Source organism: Solanum verrucosum, unplaced genomic scaffold (genome assembly GCF_900185275.1).
Source record: "Solanum verrucosum unplaced genomic scaffold, falcon-dt-bn FXZP01000220.1, whole genome shotgun sequence".
NCBI lineage: Eukaryota > Viridiplantae > Streptophyta > Magnoliopsida > Solanales > Solanaceae > Solanum > Solanum verrucosum.
In genome coordinates this window covers 307,225-327,519 of record NW_026020308.1, presented here as the reverse complement: position 1 = coordinate 327,519, position 20,295 = coordinate 307,225, and the positions used below count along the sequence as shown (strand labels likewise).

The window sequence follows — 20,295 nt, the reverse complement described above, 5'->3', positions numbered from 1 at the left end:
TTGTATAAAAATTTGCTAGATTCCTTCCAACTCTGCTTCTAATTGGCTTACAAAATAATTAATTCTTTGGCAGGTCTCAAAATCATCCAAATAACAATTTCTAATTGCCAGTGTATTTGATGAAAGTCTCAACTGAACTATTGTAAAGAGCTCTTCCCCTTAATAAGGGCCCTATGCAGCTAGAATCCGCATTTGTTGGGCCATTGAGCTTCATATATCATATGGTTAGAAGGAATGAAATAACATGATGGGAAGGATCGATAAAATAATATTACATGTATAAATAATACATGGGTAAAAGGTTAAAATAACAATATTACCCTTATCACTCCCACTTGACTACTTTATTCTTCTACATAATTAAAGAAATGTTTTAATTTAAATACAAAGATAAAGAAAGAAATGGTATAATTGTAAAAAAAAAAATGTTTAATTTAAAAAATATATAATTTTACTAATTTTTAATATAAAAAACCAACATCCAAAGCAATAATTTATGCATAACTAAACTCCGCATAACTAAATCCTACATAGTTAATACTTGTATAACTAATACATGCATAACTAATACCCACATAACTTATACTTGCATAACTAATACTCACATTACTAATATCTAAATAATTAGGGGTTGTCTGGTTACTGGTTAGAGTTATGAAGGTATTAGTTATGCAGGTATTAGTTATGCAGTATTTAGTTATGTTGGTTTAGTTATGCGGGTATTAGTTATTAAGTTATGTTGAATTTTCTACATAATTTATGCAACTTCTACTAAAACTAATGCAACTTTTTATACATGAATAAAGTATATCTTATACCACAACCAAACGACCCCCGAGTGTAGAGGAATAATTAAGACAAAAAATGATGCATAGTATTATTCCAAAAAGTAAGAAAGCAAAAGCATGAATCAATTACAATGGGGCCTCACTTGTTTACCACAAAGGAAAAAGATAAGAAAGTTAATCAAACTTTCAATAATATGTTCTGTTAGTGTGACATTTTGATATTAATAAAAATATATCATATTTCACATTATGAGTCATGTTATGTCCATTGGTGGACATTATATTTATGCATGTCTCTTTACTTTCATCAATTGTGGAAGAAAGTGGTCATTAGTTGTTAGTAACTTATGTAACCACCAACTCTTCATTTCACCCATTATTCTATCTTTATGTCTTGTAACTTATGTAACATTTGGGCCATTCATTTGGCAAATTTACTACCCACTATCTTCCTATTCATTGTAAGGAAGAATTCATCACCAATAAATAGTGTGGTCTTCCTTTGTGTTGGGTAGAAGAGAAAAACAAGAGAAGTACAAGAAAATATAGAGTGAAAAAGAGAGTTGAGACAAAAAAATATTATAAATCTACTATATTCACTATACAAAAGAGAATATTTATATGTTGAAGGAAGGTGTTCTTTTGTGGAGCTTTGGACTCTTCAACTAATCCGGAGTTGTTTGAGTTGTATGACGTTGTTAGGTTGTTGTATCTTGGAGGGGACAAGTCAAGAGATATATTGTTGGGTCGGTGTAGATTACGCCGCAGTGGGCTTGAATCTCCTTAAAGAGAGCGAGATATATGTGTCTCGGCCTACAGATTTGTTTATTCATTTTTGTCATTTTATTTTCAACTGTAATTTATTATATTTACGGCATTTTACATGAACAATTTTAAGGAGATACAAGTTTTGTTATAGTTTGAAAAAGTGTGGATATCAAGATAGGGATCTCAATATAATTCCACTCAACATCGCTCTCTTCAAGAGATGGAAGAGAAGGGGTGTTCAGTAAAGTATTTTTCAACTTGCTCAATTCAAGTGGAGAAAGGGTAAAGGAAATTTTTTTTACCTAATATTTTGGGAAATGGTACAAGTACCCCCCTTGACTATGACCGAAATCTCAGAGATACACCTTAACTAAACTAAGGTCCTATTACCCCCCTGAACTTTTTTTTTTTTTTGTAATTTTGTGCACCTTTTTGGCTTACGTGGCATCCAAATATCTCCCACGCGCCTCAATTGTGTGGAGTCACGGAGTGTGCCACATAAGACAAAAGGTGTACAAAATTACAAAACAAATAAGTTCAGGGGGGTAATAGGACCTTAGTTTAGTTAGGGTGTATCTCTGGGATTTCGGTCATAGTCTAGGGGGGTACTTCTGCCTTATCCCTAATATTTTCATGAATAAAGTGACACTACTTTTCATGAAAAAGTGATATTTAAATTCTTAAAATAGTGGGGGTTCATGAAATGATAAAAAATTTTTTTTTGTGAAATTGTGATTTGTGCATCTTTGAGAAATGCTCCAAAAAAAGAGTATTACAAATGCATATATTTATTGTGGAATAAATCACATCTTGTTGTTTGGTTGTAATGAGATGATTTTTGGTTCTAACATGCGAGTTATAAATAAATTATGAAAAACATGTTGAGTAGTCATTTAACATGAAATGTTTTGGGTGAGATAAATTTCTTTCTTGGAATGAAAAAGTACCATAAAACATGTGATGGAATTTTCTTTGTCAAGTCACAATATTGAAAAAATTGTGAAATACAATCTTATTGGTTGTGTGAGTCTTGTAACTCCTTTTGATTCAACTGTGAAAATGGTGTGACATAGAAAGAAGGAGTTTGATAGCCTAATAAAAAATAAGATACATGATTAATTGCACTTTATATGATATTGTGTATAAAGTATAGCATGTACAAGCAAATCGGGTAAATTTACTTTGTACAAAATTTGGTGGATTGTTTTATGAGAAAAAATATTATGCTATACTTGAAAGTTTTGTTGATGCAAATGAGAAAACTTGGTGCTATTTTTTGGAATGAGAAAAGCAAATTATTTTTTGCTAATTCTATTAGGGAGGTTGAAGTAAACAAGTGAAAAAGTGAATTGATTTTATTATATCAAACACTTTATTATGAGAAATTAATTTTCTAATGGCATCAATATATTGGTAGAGTCTAAAACAACACATGCTCATCTACTCAAATTCTAGGTAATATTCACAAATAGTTCAGTTGAGACTCAAATTCTACATGTTAAAAAACTTGTAAGTTTTTTAAAAGAAACTCAGAGAAGTCCCACAAAAATGTTTGTTTCATAACAGAATTTTCTGAATCATATACAATATAACCCAGCAAAGTACAATCTACTTTTCAACCATAATGCTACTTAAATAAGGGGATATTCTTCTGGACAAGGATCTGAAGCTCGTCCCCTCCCCTCATATCTTCAGCGTATTCCTTAATCTTGAGAGCAGAATCTTCAAGATGAGAGCTCCTTACAAGTTTGATAATTTTCAATGAATAATTATCCCCAAAACTAGACGGAATCTCCTCAAGCTTATGACATCCCGATAGTTTTAATTTCTCAAGCGAGGGAAAGGATTCCTCTCCAACCTCCCACTTGGCAAGAGTCACTTTATTTAACTTCAAGCATTTGAGATTCTCAAAGGTGTCTTCCTCCCCCATGCTCCATTCTTCCCCATGGATGATTGTACCATAAAGGGACAACACTTCAAGGTTGGGCAGTCTCACTATTGTTGATAGTGAGTCGGATGTCAGAGGAAAGTCATACAACGACAATATTTTCAAACTCGAAGGGAAGTGAAAATCCCACAGCCGATTTGTCGCTATAGAGGACCCACTGTCGTTTGAACTTTTAAAACGTACTATGAGTTCTTCTAGTTCAGTTAGGCAATCCAATTTCGGGAACCAATGTTGCTCTGTTGAATAATCCCATGGTTCCTTTACATCAAATACAAGCACTTGAAGATTGGGAAACCTTTTGAAAATATCCTCTGTACATTTCGAATAGGAAAGCACCAGTTTCTCTAATAATCTCAACTTCTCTAACTTTGTGTCCTCTGCTATCAGAATTGGTTCATTTGTATCCATATCAAAGAAAGAACAAGTATTCATGTGCACAACTCGCAACTTTACAAGATCCCAAATTCTCGGTAATAGTATCAAGATTGTTCCGTCATTTTCAACCACCAGAGTTTCTAGATTCCAGAGGTTTGAGAAAGACAAAGGCAGAAATTTAACTTCTGTCCCAATTTGTAAGTACCTCAAATGATTCAACGTGCATATTTCATTCAGCAAAGAATCGTTCACCTTGATAAAAGAGGGATCCAGGTACAACACTCTAAGAAGCCTCAAGTGTCTTAGGTGAAATGTATCAGAGAGACAATCGTCCTGCTTGTCTCCATCTATGGTCAAAGAATACAGGTGTTTACCAGAATGCCTTTTGTTATTTGAATCAAACAGGACAAAATTGTTAAGCCCCAATAACTCGCTGTTATAATGAATGGTAACTATACGTGGCATCAAATCTGAAGAAGAAGATGGTGTACTTGAACTCATCTGGTCAAACAACTTTTCCTCTCTTGCTTTTATCAAACAAAAGTCATGCACAAGATCATGAAGTTGGCAACTCGGTTCATCACCTATCTCATTGAAAAGAATTACCAAGCTACTGGAAATTAAGTTATCCATCACTTCTTTCACACTCTTCATCTCTGTCTGTTCCACAAGTCCTTCAGCACTCCATACAGCTTTCAAGAAAGAGATTGTCAGTGCAGTGTCCTTCGGAATACTTGCAAGGTAAAGCAAGCATGGTTTCAGGTGATGTGGTAAATGGTCATAACTTAATTCTATAACTTTCATCACTTCCACTTCATTGTTCAAATTATTTTGAACTTCAAGCCACGCAGTCCTTTTCTTTTCCCTCCCAGCAATGACTCCAGCAATCAGATCAGCCACCAAAGGAAGCCCTTTACAATTTTCGGCTATTTCTTTACCAACATCTAATAGGTCATCAGGTCAACTCTCCTTTCCAAATGCCCTTTTCTCTAATAACTCCCAACTTTCTTCTGATCTTAGCAATCGAAGATTAAGAGGAGCAGTATAGAGCTTTCCATGCAAAGCCACTTCCTTTTTTTGAGTTGTCAAAATAATTCCACTTCCTTTCTCAACTTCTGGAAAAGGTCTTGTTAACTCATCCCATGTAGTAGTATCCCACACGTCATCTAAGACAATAAGATACCTCTTTCCATACAGTTGTTTCCTTAGCTTATCAGCAACATCAATATTCTCACTCAATTTTGAATCTGAGTCACTAACTTGATTGAAAATTTTATCCAACAACTTTTTCTCGTCATATCCTTGGTCAACTGTGCACCATGCACGAAGGTCGAAATGGCTAGAAACTGATTTATCATTGTATACTTTGTACGCCAAAGTAGTTTTACCTAAACCCAGCATACCAGTGATCGAAATGACATCCAGATCTGCTGGTCCACTGGTGAGCTTTCGAAGTAACCAGTTTATCTCTTCCTCAAAACCTACAATTATTTTACCAGTTGTCAATGACTTGCTTTCAACTGGCTTCTTAGGGGTGTTTACAACAATGAGGCTCATGTTCTTGGGAATCTTCTCATGTAAATCAGAGACCTCTTCTTTGATAAGCTTCATCTTCTTTATGGTAATGGGAAGTGAGAAAATAAGATGTACGAGACCATTATCTCTAACAATAATTGAATCAATGACATCTTTTAACTCATATGCTACATCTAAACCACGTGCCCAAAGATCTTTATACATTTCTTGTTCAACATTCACCAAGAACGATCTTATGAATTTTAGGTCTTGCTTCACCAGCTCAATTTCTTCCCTTATCAAAGCAATTGAATAAGCATTGGAATCTAACAAATCATTTAAGTGTATGTGCAGCAGATGCATGAAGAGCGGTCCATCACTCATGGGGAAGCAACATTGAGATGAATCCGGGACTGTCAGATAAACATGTTTGAGATCTTTCTTGAGGAGTTCAATATTTTCCAGCAAGTCTAGAGTGGCACGGTTTGTCTCATCGGTACCCTCTTTATTCCTTAATTTCTCTTCCAAGTCACGTACAAGAGTTGATACCTCCCTGGTAAGTGCTCCAACACGAGCCAAGAGATCAAAAAGTTTGTCATGATGAATAAAGTCCTTGGGCATATCCAAAAGAATAGTCAATAGGAATTCCATCATGACATGAATGTTTCGAGCCCCTGAAGTGCTAGGGGTAATAACAGTTACCATATGCTCTTGTAGAATATGAATCAGATATTCTCTGATAATGTCCGGAGAGGTTTCCAGGAGCTTCTTAATGAAGCGTCCAACTTCTGCTGAAGTTGAAGCTTTCAAATTTGTATAACATATGTGCATAACCTCAAGTTCAGTTGGAACAATCTTCAAGAGTAGATGTGCTAGCTTGAAGAGTCGAGAGTCTCTATCATTCTGATCATCATCATCTAGCTCGGAGAGTTGAGAGTCATCATCAGTCTGATCATCCTAATCTATCTCGGAGAGTTTAGAGTCTTCATCAATCTGATCCTCCCAAAGGAAGTGTCCTACTCTCTCAGCCATCAGTTGAAACTGAGGTAAGACATATTCAACTATCTCGTGCTCAATGTAACCATTCACTATCAACCCATGGAAATCTCTTACGTTGCCACATATATTATGAAGAACCTCATATTGAGTCACTCCAGGAAACATTTTTTCAGCACGATGCTTGGATAGATGATAGAGATTCAAGAGGAGGAAGTCCAATTGCTCATCCATCACGGTGTCATCTGATTTAGAACGATGATGCAAGCTGATGCAGTCATTCATATTACCAACGAGGCTAGTAAGGACATATTCACACCCGAAGTTGTTGCCATCATCATCCAAAATTGGTTGAAGCAGATTCTCAACCTCATGTCCTTTTCTAGTCATTATATCTTCAAACTGCTCCAAATCGGAATAAGAAAGCTGGACATATGTACAAATAAATGCCAGCTCCAATTTTAGCTTTTCAACTTGATCTTTGTCAAGAGCTTTTTGAATTTCCTCATTCTCTAGGAAATCCAGAATATCGGCAATGTCCTTGAGAAGAGCAGAAAATAACACCTGTCAAAATAACACATATCAAATTTTTAAAGCCACATATCTACAATTCAATACTTTACAGTTCACTCTATCAAATAACATACCAATGAGTTGTTTGCTTCTTCATTATCTTTTCGTTTTTCCATGATTCAACTTTTCCTTCCCTTCCTTTCAAGTTCTCAAGACCTGATGCATAAAAAGTACATAAAACTTATCAGGAGAAAGAAGATGAAAAGATAAGAATAATCAATAATTTTCATTGGACAGACATTTTAACCAAACTTAAGAGGTCTTAAGTTGAAGAAAATAAAAGTGAGAAGTCTATTGAATTTTTGAAAGTTTTTGCATAATAAACTTATAACCATTTTCTTCTTGTCAAGTTCATTTCATTAAATTTTGGCTACTCCTTTTTACTATTTTCACGCGAAAAGATTTCCATCTTGCAGTGGTTTTCGTATTTATAAATAAAAATAAAAATAAATTCGTTTCTAACATGTATAATGGACTACAAAACCAAATCTCCCATTTATCATGTGCAATCTCTTGTCTAGAAATCTGATACTCTACCCTCTTCAGACCACTTTCTGTTTTCTTTAATTACCCCTCATTTTTGGTTTTTTATTAGCATTACTATAGTGGGATTTCAACATCCATAAACGAGACCAAGTGATACCGAACCTTTATATCTCTAATAGCTTTAGTAATATATTTTCATTAGTGAGGGGAAATTTTTGTCTTCTTAGAAAAAAACTTAAAAGATCTGCTTCTATTCACTCCGCTCTCTCCAACCCCCTCCCTCTTACCCGGTAAGAATTCACCTGCACCATATATTAATACCAAACTAATACAACTTATCATGGGTAAGTAATAATTTAATGAAGTGAAAATATACATTAACTAATTAACCATGACTAAGTGATAATGTCATGCATCTATTGATTTGTTGTAAACCATTGGTGTGAGTAAGTATTTAACCCTCTCTCTTTCTCCTGCATTTTGTTTCCCTTTCTCTTTGTGAGATCCAACTACGGCCGGGCTATTCTTTCCTTAGAGAAATGTTTGGAGATCTATAAATTGAAGATCCTTATTCTCATAGCATAACATAATAGGATCCACAATGTAGTTGCTTAAGAGTTTTGTTTATGGGGAGATTTTGTTCTCTCAACAATTTTAATATTTATTTTCTTTTACATTACTGTCACGCCCTGAGCCTACACCCTGGACGGGACCGGCACCCGGAGACCATTTCTGGCCCCAAGCGAACCCTTGGCCTGGCTTTCTTAACTCAGCGGAAACCTAACCCAACAGAATAACTCAATGCTAATGCAAGGTTAGAAAACAACTTAACTTATAAAATATGGCCATAAAGGCAACTCGAATCTCAAAATAGAATATTTACATATATATATAGATGAGAGACTCAAAACTAACTGACTGACTGTTTGTCTATGAAGCCTCTAAAATACTGAGATGGATGTTGGGACAAACCCCGCAACATCCTAATAAAACAAAAAACTAAGAACACAAAATAATTGAGTCCTCTGGAATGCAAGGAGGCTCACCACTGACTCTGGAGTGCTCAGTTGGATCAACGACGTGCAGGATGCTGATCTGGGGTACCTGAATCTGCATCATCAAATGATGCAGGCCAACTGGCATCAGTACATGGAATGTACGAGTATGCGAGCTGGAAAACTAAGCAACAAAGGCTAGAAGGAAATCTGGAAGAAACTGAATAGCTTACCTGGCTCAACTCAACTCAACCTGACTGACTTCTTTCAATATAATGCAATTTAAAACAAGTGCGATATAAAGAAAGACTGTTTAAAACATGCTATAAACTTTGTGTGTATACAAGGATACAATAAGCCTGAAATGTATATAGAAATACAATGAACTGATGTATATAAAAATACAATAATCTCTGTGTATGAAAATACAATAACTGCTGTGGGAGTTTCTCTAACCGACAACCATCACATAAGAGCTATAGTGATGATACAGCGATCGACCTCACGCTGCCAGAGCATCTTATACCCGGCCAAAGATATAAGACCTGAACTGCCTAATGGATCCACTAGTCTAATCTGAAAAGGATTCATCTAAAAAGTATGATCCTTTTCTACCCATGGTGGCTAACATGGTTCTATGGGGGCTGTGGGTTCTTTGAACGCTCCCCCAATTCGGTGCTCGATACAACTCCCAAAAATGTACTGGCTCTTATGTTTTTAAAACATATTTCTTCCTGCTGTTATGAGATAATTACTCAAAAACTAGCCCGAAGGCTCTTTTGGAAATCTCAGTTTTCAACCTTGTTTAAATGTAAAAACATTTCTTTAAAACTTCTTTGGGAATACATAGTTCCCTAATAACTTTGAGAAAAGAACTCAACTTTAAACTCTTTACTTTACTTGAACTCTTGGCTTGATGTGAAACTCTTAACTTAACATGAAACTCTTAACTTTTGACTTGACTTGAAACTCAATACTTAACTTGGAACTTGAGCCTTAGAATGAAGTTAAAACGTTCAATGAAGACTCTTGGAAAACCTTAAAGACTTGCTTTGACTTACTTACTTCTAAGCTTGACTTCACTTGACTTGGAAACTAACTTCACTTGAATTGGAAACTAACTTCACTTGAATTGGAAACTAACTTCACTTGACTTGTACTTTTACTTGACTTTTAGAAGTACCTTGGAGTGTTGGAAACAACTAGGAAACATAGGTATAATACCTAGGAACATGTATGAAAAAAAATGGTGAATGAAAGGGAAGGATTGGTGTCCTTGGCACTAGGAGAGATGCGACAGCCCAGTCCCTTTTTCCCCAAAAATCCGACTTTTTCCCCTTGTTTCTTTCCAATTCTAAACCCTCTCAACCTCAAGGTTTCAGCAGCAACACTTAGAATCATAAAGACCCTTATTATACAATAGATTCAACTCAAAAATCACAGCCAGAAATCTGTACTAAACCAGCAAGAACTTCAACACAACACCACTACAACTTCAACAACCAATAAATCTTCTCTTGGAATTAAAAACGAGTTGGTGTGTGGGGGTATGAACCAACCAACACTAAGGATCATCAATCTCTCAACATACAATAGATCACAACTCAAATACACAGCCCAATCCTGTCCCACAACCAACAATAACTTCAACAACACAACTAACAACATCAACAACAACTAACAACTTCAACAACAAATCCAATCTTTTCTCAAACCATAAACATGAGCTTGGTGAGTGGGGGAAAGGATCAACCCACACAAAGAACTCACATACCTTGATAGGGATCACCCCTGACGAAAATCCACAATGATCTTGACGAATCTTGTTGATCTCCTCTTTCTTCTCTTCTTCTTCTCCTTCTTCTCTTCTTCTTCTCTTCTTCACTCTCAAGAACCCTAACTCTTTCTCTTTCAAAATGGGACAAAATGATCCAAAGATCAGCCTAATACAACAATATAAGCTCAAAAGAAATGATTTGTGAAAAGACTAAAATGCCCTTAAATTTCCGGACGGACTCCTTGCCAACTGCCCCAACTTTCAAAGGGCATAACTCGCTCATACGAACTCGGAATCGAGAAAACTCGATGGCGTTGGAAAGATCATTCCACAAGCTTCGAAACCATAACTGGAACTACTCCTAACTCATCCTGAGCTAGGAGTTACGACTGCTCAAAGTTGGCCAAAAACTCACTGATTTCCACACTTAGCCAAATTTCCAGATTTTTGAACTTAGCCAAATTTTCCAGATTCTGGACTGCCAAATTTCCAGATTTTAAATTTTTCCAAAAATGACTATTTCCAAATTTCAAGCTTCTTCAAAGCCACTTCAAATTGTCGGATGTTACAATTACTTTTCATATAATAATATTATATTTTAGTATAAGTTTTTGTCATCTAATTTATCAATGTCTTGATTGTAATTGTAAGCTTCCGCATGACGCCTAATCACTTACGAACCCAACAATTAAAGCTAATTTAATAGTGGAGAATGTAAATGTTCTCATCGTGTATATAATTTAGTGTAGTTGATCAAATTATACATTAATTAAATGTTTTTATTTTATAGTATAATATAGTGAACTTTTGATGGACATCTTCGTAATTTAACTTTAGGCTTAAACTCTTTCCACTTTTAGTATAGTATGGACACGTGCGTGCAGTTGCACGTGTGTCCCATGTTAGTTAGTACAACTTTTTAAAATGATATAGATGATGCTAAAACATGTAAGTAATAAGTGACTAAATTTTGGAAAGGGTAATTATTTGTAGCTATACACAATCAATTGAATTGGTATAACATTTTTCTTATGTAGTTCTCATATATCTTATACTCAGTGTGACACTTTCCTTACTTTTTTAATATTTCAAGGACATATAGTTTATAGGTAAACATAAGTAACGTTGATTATGTTTGTAAATGTTTCATATCTTAAAGTTTGTGTCTTATTTTTAAGAAACTATAGTCTCCTCCTTATATCCACATACATATCAAGATGTTGTTTCCGAATAAAAATTGTATTTCATAATGTAGAAATATTGATTAACATATGTCTTCTTTAAGGTGGATAATTATTGTTGTCAATTTCACGGGTACACTTGAAAAAGTCAGATTTATTTGTAATAGATAATTGCATGTACAACTTTCTTTGTTTGATTCAAGATTTATGAATCCTTCATATGTAAATATTATATGAGAATATTAACTAAATTGTTTAAATATAATAGTATTACGAAATATAACATAATCAATCCATATTCGCAAACAAGTTGAAATTTAATACAAATGGTTGAAATAATACAACTGGTTTGGCAGCATCACGAGTGCAACTGACTAAAGTGGTGCAATTTTCTAAAGAAAATGGCACAATCCTTGTTTATGATTATGCATATGCTATGTATATATGTGATGTTCGTTTAAAATCCAATTTAATTTCCGTATCGCAATTGATAGATGAAGACACCTTTGGGAATCTCAAATTTTTGAAGTTGGAAGAAGTGATTCTTGCAAAGTGGAAGGTTGGAGATGAATCCTTTCCCGTTCTTGAAAAGTTAGATCTGTTGGAATGTTATAAGCTTGAGGAGATTCCGCCTAGTTTTGGGGATATTGGTTCATTGAACATAATCAAACTTGTAAGGAGTCCTGATCAACTTGAAGATTCGGCTATGAAGATTAAGGAATATGCTGAAGATATGAGAGGAGGGGACAAGCTTCAGGTCCTTGGCCCGAATAATATCCCGTTATTTAAGTGATTTTAAGCACCATGTGTGGAAGTTCTTGAGCGCTTACCCTGGAAAAAAATGTGAGTACAGACATCACGTATGCAACCATGTACTGTTAAGTGTTATCAAGTCTCGAGTCTTGGCTGATTTTGTAGTTGATTTCGGTACATGTATACTCCCGGTGGCTGAGAATGAAGCAATACTTTCGGACTGTCTCAGGAGTGTGGATCCTCTTCACAGATAGATCATCCAACAAAATGTCCGGTCTCTGATTCATTCTCATTACACCTTCCAAAGAGATAATCCGACAAATCAATTAAGTACCATTTCTCAAACTAACAATGAAACCGAGTTTGAGGCTGTGCTTACAGGACTCGAGTTGGAAAGTGACTCTCGATTAGTGGTCAATCAGATCCAAGGGACATATGTGGCACAAGAAGCCCTGATGCAACAATACTTAGATAGAGACAGAGTCATAAACATTTTGTCCCAATTCCGTGCAGATACCCTGGGACTTGGGAGGACAATGATTTTATGTCGTGCTAATCCTTATTTACTACTACTACATCAACCGTTGGGTCTAGTGTGACGTCATACGCATCATTTCATGCATATATAACGTAACATCCATTCATTGATAAGACTAAAGGGGAAAGTGTGAAAATGGAATCAAATGAGAATAAAATTCATATAATGAATTGAAATGACAACTGAAGTAATCCTCAAACGTCTATAGATTATTTAGTAAAAAAGCAAACAACAAAAAGGGCAATGTGTAAACAGAGCAACATATGAACTCTTTAGTGCAATTGGAAAAGATTCATGATCACCACGGAGCATCAGCCTCGAATGCGAGTGCAGCGCTTGCAGCAGGCCCTTCACTCAACTGTCGACCATATCCGCTCGAGGCAGCTGACGGTCCCCACGCCACACCTGAACTTTGGATTTGGCTCATTTCACGTCGTCCATTCAAAGTTCTTCCCTTGCAAAATGATGGCAAATACACCCCTGCCACAATATATGAAAAGTTATTGACACATTCTTTTTTACTCTATATACAAAGGAAATCTATAGCTTAATTACTAAAAATAGACGATTTAACTTATACACACTGACACTGTAAAAAAAACTCTTACATCATCCATATTAATGTGATCATTTCATCAAGTTAAAATTACTACTTATAAATGACATGATTGTGTAATAAGGGCTCCTTTTATATTTGGCCCGCTAAATCATCTTTCAGTTGACCAGATAGTGTATAAATTCTTTTATAATGACACTACATAAAAGTTAATGACATTTGAAGTTATGAAATGTAATACCTTCTCCCAAAGCCAAATTGTAGTAAAGATCAACAATGTTGGGGCACTTTTGGTTGCATTGTTGAGAACAAAGCTTAGAAGTGAATGTTGATTCAAGAAGTGAATCAGAAGAAATGCCAAGAGAGTTTCTATCGGCTCCACAAGCACTAATGCACTCATCACTTTCAATCAAATTTGTTATGTCAATATTGGACACTAACACCTCTGAGGTCTTGCATTGGTATCCTCTTGTTCCCTCAATTGATTCATAACTCTCCAAAGAGCAACGCTTCCCTGACGAAGCAACTGAGTAGGCACACAGTCCTACTGACAAATCCTCACACACAATTTCTCCTGTATTATCAAATAATGATACGAAAAATGTATCAAGATCACGATCGATATTAGCACTAGCATCAAGATCATCACTAACAAAATGATTTTTAGTTGTATACAAAAATTTCATCAGAACCCTCTCTGAATTGCTAATATCATTTTTAATATGGAATAATTTATTTATTTTTCAAAAAATACTTTTCACTTACCAATCAACTACTATAAAACATATACTAGAACAAATATTTTACAACAAAATAATTTTTGAGGAAAAATTACTCCACACAAAGGATTTAATCTCAAGGTCCTATTCCTTGAATTAGATAAACATAGAGGTGTTACCAAATTTAGCTCTATATAATTACTTTTATCAATAATATAAAGATTGTATAATAGAGGATCTTTTTAGGCTATCGAAAAAAGGGAGTTCATCTGTCTTGTGAGGATTCCTGACGATCGGTGACACAAATCATGTTACTACAAATTTGCTTTCGTTAAGGAGAAACTCATAAGTTTCCTAAACTAGTATTTACGTACGTTTAAATACTACATATATAAAAGAAGAGTACATACCATTATTAGCAAGAGCTCCATGAATGACAAATGAAAAAACAAGGAAAATAATGAGCTCCATATTTTGTAAACAAGAAAAATATCCCTTCTTCTTAGAAAAGTAAGAAGAGAATTTGTTTATGAGATATATGGAAGAAAAAAGGTTCTTTATATAGGCAAAATTTGGATGAGTCCAATAAGAAATGCCACCTAACCACTTAAAGGTAACTATATATTTTAAAATTTTGTTATATATTTAAGCTTACTTATATTGATAGACTAAATAATTTTCAAATTATAAGTATAATAATTACATAATTTTGTTATTACCAATGACGTACGTAGGATTTTGCACAAGCAGTGTCGACTGATTGTTAATTATAACTCGGTTTGTAAATGAGTCAAGGGTTCTTGTGGTTTTAAAGCTTTATTTAGTATTTTGAATGATATTTACTTTCTATTATTTTGTGTACTCTTTGTAGGTTATCATTACATACATACAAGGGCCGTTTGGTTCGCGTACAAAGTTATATCGAAATTATAATGCATGAATTGTAATGTTCAGGTTAACAATAATCCATTCGTTAGTATTATAATTATTATTATTATTATTATTTGTGGAACCCTAGAATAACCCGCAGTCGCTATAACATCTGCCCTTTGGGTGAGCATTTTATGCGCACTGGGTAAACCTCCATTGTGTAATAGTCTGCAAACCACATAGGGGATATACACCGCATTAGGCAAGCCCTGTGCGACATGCTCGATTGAGAAGGCATTGAGGATGAATCGATCCCGAGTCATTCGTGTGGATAACCACCCTCCAAACCAACTGAATCATCCTGAAGGACCCATTAGTTATCATTTATAAGTGCATATACTTTATTAACGAACGATAAAAAAAATAGGATATATGATGTATAATAAAAAAATATTAGTTTAGTTATAAGTTGATACAAAATTTTGTTTACCATTTTACCCTTTGTACATTAGACTAATTTTTTGCCGAATGGAGACCTTTTTCTTGTTCTTATTTTTGTTATAATATAGTAAAGCCTGCAGAATGGTGATTTGGATTTGCTATTTTATATTGTTTCAATGTGGACAATTTTGCGGAAATTTCAAATTGCCTTGTGTCTTTCTTTTATTATTTATATCTTTATTTATTCACTGAAATCTGGAATCTCATTTTATTTTTTTTCTTAGAAGAATCAAGCTCCATGCATGGGTAGGGAATAGGGATTGCTCAGTAATTAATTGTTAATTTTGACATAGAAACCAAAGCCATGACTAGTTGTAACTTGTACACATGTGCACTCAATTGATTTTCACAGGTGTTCGATACCTGTTTTGGGACCTAGTCGTATAATCCAATATGTTCAGAAGTTCCAATTTGGGAGTAAAGCACTATCTACCGAATTTATTATATTCGAACTTAAGACCTCTGGTTAAGGAAGAAAGATGAGCATCGCGTAGATGGTGTTTATCCAACAAGGGAACACAAACTCTAAAGTTTCCATGAAGGCATAAGCATCCTTGAACTATTGATAGTTTTAAAAACACTGCTCTATTTGACTAACTAAACCTAGATACAACCCAAATCTGTCACATGATATAGCAAGTGGTCTCAAACTCTTGTAAGAGCACGGAGTTTCTTAATAAAAAGCTGAGAGAATATTAAAGCCGAGAGAAGTGCTTAAAACACTCCAAAACTTGGCTAGAGTTCAGTTAGTCAAGTTATAAGGAGTGTTTTTAAAAGTGTCAATAATTCAAGGATAAACAAATAATTCACGCTCATTATATTCAAACAGATTCTCTGTTACTATACAAAGTTTTAATGGGTGAGTGGAATGTACCATGGTGCATCAGTGATACAATTGAGGAAATAGAAGCTCACCTAAGTGGGAAAGAGCACATCATGAGAGAAGGAAACCAGTTAGCAGACTATTTAGCGAACAGAGCAATAGAGCAAGGAAACTGTATTTTTTCAGATTTCAGGAGCATGGATATAAAAGGGAGAAAGATCATCAACGGTGATAAACTAAATTGCCCATAATTAAGAGTTTCACCACAAAGGAGATAGGGGATGGGAGGCTAAAGCATTGTTCTTTCACATATACAATATTTACAGAGAGCCTCGAGGGGAACAAGAAGTGTGAAAAGCAGGATAGCCTAGGATGTCGCACCCAACAAGCACGGACTCGGCAAAAAGGAGAAGTTGAGTTGCATAAACCTGGAAGACGCCTTAAGCACCAATCTGAGAAGGTGGACTGGAGTTCTCCAAGCACCACAGTCAATCACCACCTACAACAAAGAAATCATGGAGCTAAGAGTAGGAAACAGGGAAAAAAAGAGAGGGATATGTAGAAAGAAGGAGATCAGAATAGACGAAACAAAGGGGCTGCGGAAACTAAAACTGAAGAATCACTGACTCTTGAAAGCATGAAGCGAAGCTGCAGATCGCAGGCAGCAGTTCAGCATCAGGTAAAATGAATAGGAATTGAGTCGATTTGAACTTAGTGGAAATCCTACTTTTTAGGGACGTGTACATAGAAAGAAAGCAGAGGGCTGGGTTGATCTTTCTTGTGTTTAATTTTGTTTATTGGATTTGGGTAATAGGCCCACATGAGTTTGTACTGAAAGTTTGCCCAAAAAAAAAAAAGTTTAGAGGTATTTTCAATACTTCTCTCTATATAACAAGGTGCTCAAATTTTTATGTTTAATTTGATATCAATATTTTAATAGCCAAGTTTTGAGAGTTGAGATCCTAGGCAAGCAATCCTTCAAGCGAGCATTAGACAATTTGAAAGTTATTGTATCTGTTTCCAATATTATTGGTTTTTACTGCTTTAATAATAAGCAAAGAGTCATTTTACTGGACATAAGTAGTATGAGTATATACCAACTACAGCATGCTTTATCATCACTCAATCACAGATTGCTTAGCAAAAGCAACAAATATTCAATATGCAATTAAGGGATAGTGACAAGTTTGACAAAAATACAGGTTAGTCGCTTTCTCTTCACTACTAAAGTTCATGCACAGTTGAAACGAACTATTACTTAAAATATAAGATAAGATTTCCCGGCATAAGCATACTAGTCATGATATGCTTCATCTTCGTCCTCGTATTCTTCATCCTCATCTGCTACTGCATCTTGGTACTGTTGGTACTCGGAGACCAGATCATTCATGTTGCTCTCTGCCTCAGTGAACTCCATCTCATCCATTCCTTCCCCAGTGTACCAATGCAAGAAAGCCTTCCTCCTAAACATGGCAGTGAATTGCTCACTGACACGGCGGAACATCTCTTGTATTGAGGTTGAATTTCCAATGAAAGTTGATGCCATCTTTAGACCAGTTGGTGGAATATCACATACTGTTGACTTGACGTTGTTGGGAATCCACTCAACGAAGTATGAAGAATTTTTGTTCTGCACATTAAGCATCTGCTCATCAACTTCCTTGGTGCTCATTTTCCCCCTAAACATTGCTGATGCTGTCAAATAGCGGCCATGCCTAGGGTCAGCAGCACACATCATGTTCTTTGCATCCCACATTTGTTGGGTAAGCTCAGGAACAGATAAAGAGCGGTATTGTTGTGAACCACGTGAGGTAAGTGGAGCAAACCCAACCATGAAAAAGTGGAGACGGGGGAAAGGAATGAGATTCACAGCAAGTTTCCGTAGATCAGAGTTAAGCTGTCCAGGGAATCTGAGGCAACAAGTAACTCCGGACATGGTTGCAGAAATTAAGTGATTCAAATCACCAACTGTTAGAAAACAAAAGCACCATCAGGAAAAGGATAAGTTTCTCAGAAGTTGCAGAATAAGTGACCCACAGCATGAAGCATATTCATGTTAATTGTTGCTAAGCAAACACAATCAACCAACCCTCAATCCCAAATGAGTTATGGTCAGCTACGCAAAAAATCACTATATAAAGTTAGACTATGAATGAAAATTGAGGGAGAGTTTTAATAACTAAACAGTTGAAACACATTTCATGAAGATTGATTAAGATAAGCTTTAAGAAAATGAAACTGAAAAGAAAAAATGAAATGGCTGCAAAAATGGGAGGCCACTGGCGCTAATCAGGATATTAGTTTCAATTATCTAACATCAAATAACATATAGAAGACTCCATCACCACGGCTCAAAATCGTTGCTTGTTGAACTAGACGCATAAGTAAATGAGTTATGTCATTAACTATGAATGGAGGATACTAACAGCTAGGAGTTGTAAGTTTGAGGGTTCGGAAACAAATGTCATATAAAGCCTCGTTGTCAAGAACCATGCACTCATCTGCATTCTCTACAAGCTGATGAACAGACAATGTAGCATTGTAAGGCTCTACAACTGTGTCTGAAACCTTTGGAGATGGGAAGACAGAGAATGTCAGCATCATCCTATCTGGGTATTCCTCTCTAATCTTTGAAATGAGAAGTGTCCCCATTCCAGACCCAGTCCCTCCTCCCAGGGAATGACACACCTGAAACCCTGCATATAGTCACACATATAAGCAGCAATGGTGCATGTATGACTATGTATATACCCAAAAAAATAAAGTCACAGGCAAATGAAATCAATAAACATTAGAACTTGTGATAGGCTGATAGTTGAACCAATTCCACGAGTTTATAATATGAACAAACATTTCGAGAACACCTTTAGGCAATAGCAATTTTCAGGTTACTTGTGCACAACCTCAAGAATAGATTCAATCAACATAGCACCCACTGTGTACCAACCATTGATTCATTCGATGTTCATCTTTTAAAGCAAGTCGAGATTCTCTAAAACGATAAATTCTCTAAATACACACACATACCAGACCTGAAGTGTGATAACATGACTATGTTCACATATCAAAATGAAATCATAAGCATATATGAAAAGGTAAAATTATTGAACATACCATATCAAACGTAATCCCACAAGATAAACAAATCAGTATATGCACAAGCATTTAAACAGCACCATGTAGGCAATCCCAAACATTTAAACATAAATGTCAGCAATCACGATTTTATGCTTCTCAAATTAACAAAATACATCATGACATGCATAAGCATTCAAACAAACACCTTAGCAGCATCACAATTTATGTTTAAATGTTTGTTATTTCAGCTTCTCAATGATAAAGACCCACAGAAATTTCAATATAAAAAGCAATCAGCACAAGTTAACAAATCAAAATCATGCATAAACATTTAAACAAATTCTCAGCTTCTTTACAAACAATCAGCACGAGTAAACAAATCAAAAAAAGCGCATAAACATTTAAACAAACACCTTGTAGGCAAACATAATATTAAGCTTCTCAAACGCGTAAAATCATAAACTTACAACATCATAAACAACCAACACGAATTAACAAATGAAAAATACATATAAACATTTAGACAAACACCGTATCAGCATCACCAATTACACCTTCTCAAATCAATTTAAACAAAATACCTTGTAGGCAATCACAATTCTCAGCTTCTTTCCTAACAACATCGAGAACCGAATCAATCAACTCAGCACCTTCAGTATAATGACCTTTAGCCCAATTATTACCAGCACCAGATTGACCGAATACAAAGTTATCAGGTCTAAAAATCTGACCATAAGTTCCAGATCTAACACTGTCCATAGTACCAGGCTCTAAATCCATAAGAACAGCACGAGGTACGAAGCGCCCACAACTCGCCTCATTATAATATACATTGACTCTCTCAAGTTGAATATCTGTCTCCCCATGGTACGCCCCGGTTGCATCAATCCCATGCTCGGCGCATACCACCTCCCAAAACTTAGCCCCAATTTGGTTGCCGCATTGGCCACCTTGTATATGGAGAATTTCACGCATTTTTATAGATAAAGGGTATCGTCGAGGGAGGAAGGACGAGAATGAAAGGAGAGAGAATGATGAATTCTAGGAATTGTATG

General features: G+C 35.4%; 2 protein-coding genes and 1 pseudogene across 2 annotated transcripts; all 3 read right to left on the bottom strand.

Annotated features, from left to right (window-relative positions):
* Positions 1-3,153: 3,153 nt before the first annotated feature.
* LOC125835133 (putative late blight resistance protein homolog R1A-3) lies at positions 3,154-7,137 on the bottom strand (annotated as a pseudogene).
* Positions 7,138-12,991: 5,854 nt separating this feature from the next.
* On the bottom strand, positions 12,992-14,439 carry LOC125835072 (uncharacterized). Its single transcript, XM_049514208.1, has 3 exons — positions 14,379-14,439; positions 13,491-13,823; positions 12,992-13,173 (listed from the first exon to the last, which is right to left on the bottom strand). The coding sequence occupies exons 1-3, from the start codon at positions 14,437-14,439 to the stop codon at positions 12,992-12,994; spliced, it is 576 nt and encodes a 191-aa protein (XP_049370165.1).
* Positions 14,440-17,239: 2,800 nt separating this feature from the next.
* Positions 17,240-20,295, bottom strand: LOC125835135 (tubulin beta-2 chain-like). Its single transcript, XM_049514273.1, has 3 exons — positions 19,822-20,295; positions 18,589-18,858; positions 17,240-18,130 (listed from the first exon to the last, which is right to left on the bottom strand). The coding sequence occupies exons 1-3, from the start codon at positions 20,213-20,215 to the stop codon at positions 17,457-17,459; spliced, it is 1,338 nt and encodes a 445-aa protein (XP_049370230.1). The 5' UTR covers positions 20,216-20,295; the 3' UTR covers positions 17,240-17,456.

What these genes read in the sequence shown, in the direction of transcription:
- LOC125835072 (XM_049514208.1), bottom strand. Translation starts at nt 14,439, where the DNA reads ATGGAGCTCATTATTTTCCTTGTTTTTTCATTTGTCATTCATGGAGCT. An exon ending in TGGAGCTCTTGCTAATAATG is followed by an intron (nt 13,824 to 14,378) that starts GTATGTACTCTT and finishes TTGATAATACAG; the next exon opens with GAGAAATTGTGTGTGAGGAT. An exon ending in CAATTTGGCTTTGGGAGAAG is followed by an intron (nt 13,174 to 13,490) that starts GTATTACATTTC and finishes ATATTGTGGCAG; the next exon opens with GGGTGTATTTGCCATCATTT.
- LOC125835135 (XM_049514273.1), bottom strand. Translation starts at nt 20,215, where the DNA reads ATGCGTGAAATTCTCCATATACAAGGTGGCCAATGCGGCAACCAAATT. An exon ending in GAATTGTGATTGCCTACAAG is followed by an intron (nt 18,859 to 19,821) that starts GTATTTTGTTTA and finishes GACTATATGCAG; the next exon opens with GGTTTCAGGTGTGTCATTCC. An exon ending in CAAACTTACAACTCCTAGCT is followed by an intron (nt 18,131 to 18,588) that starts GTTAGTATCCTC and finishes GTTTTCTAACAG; the next exon opens with TTGGTGATTTGAATCACTTA.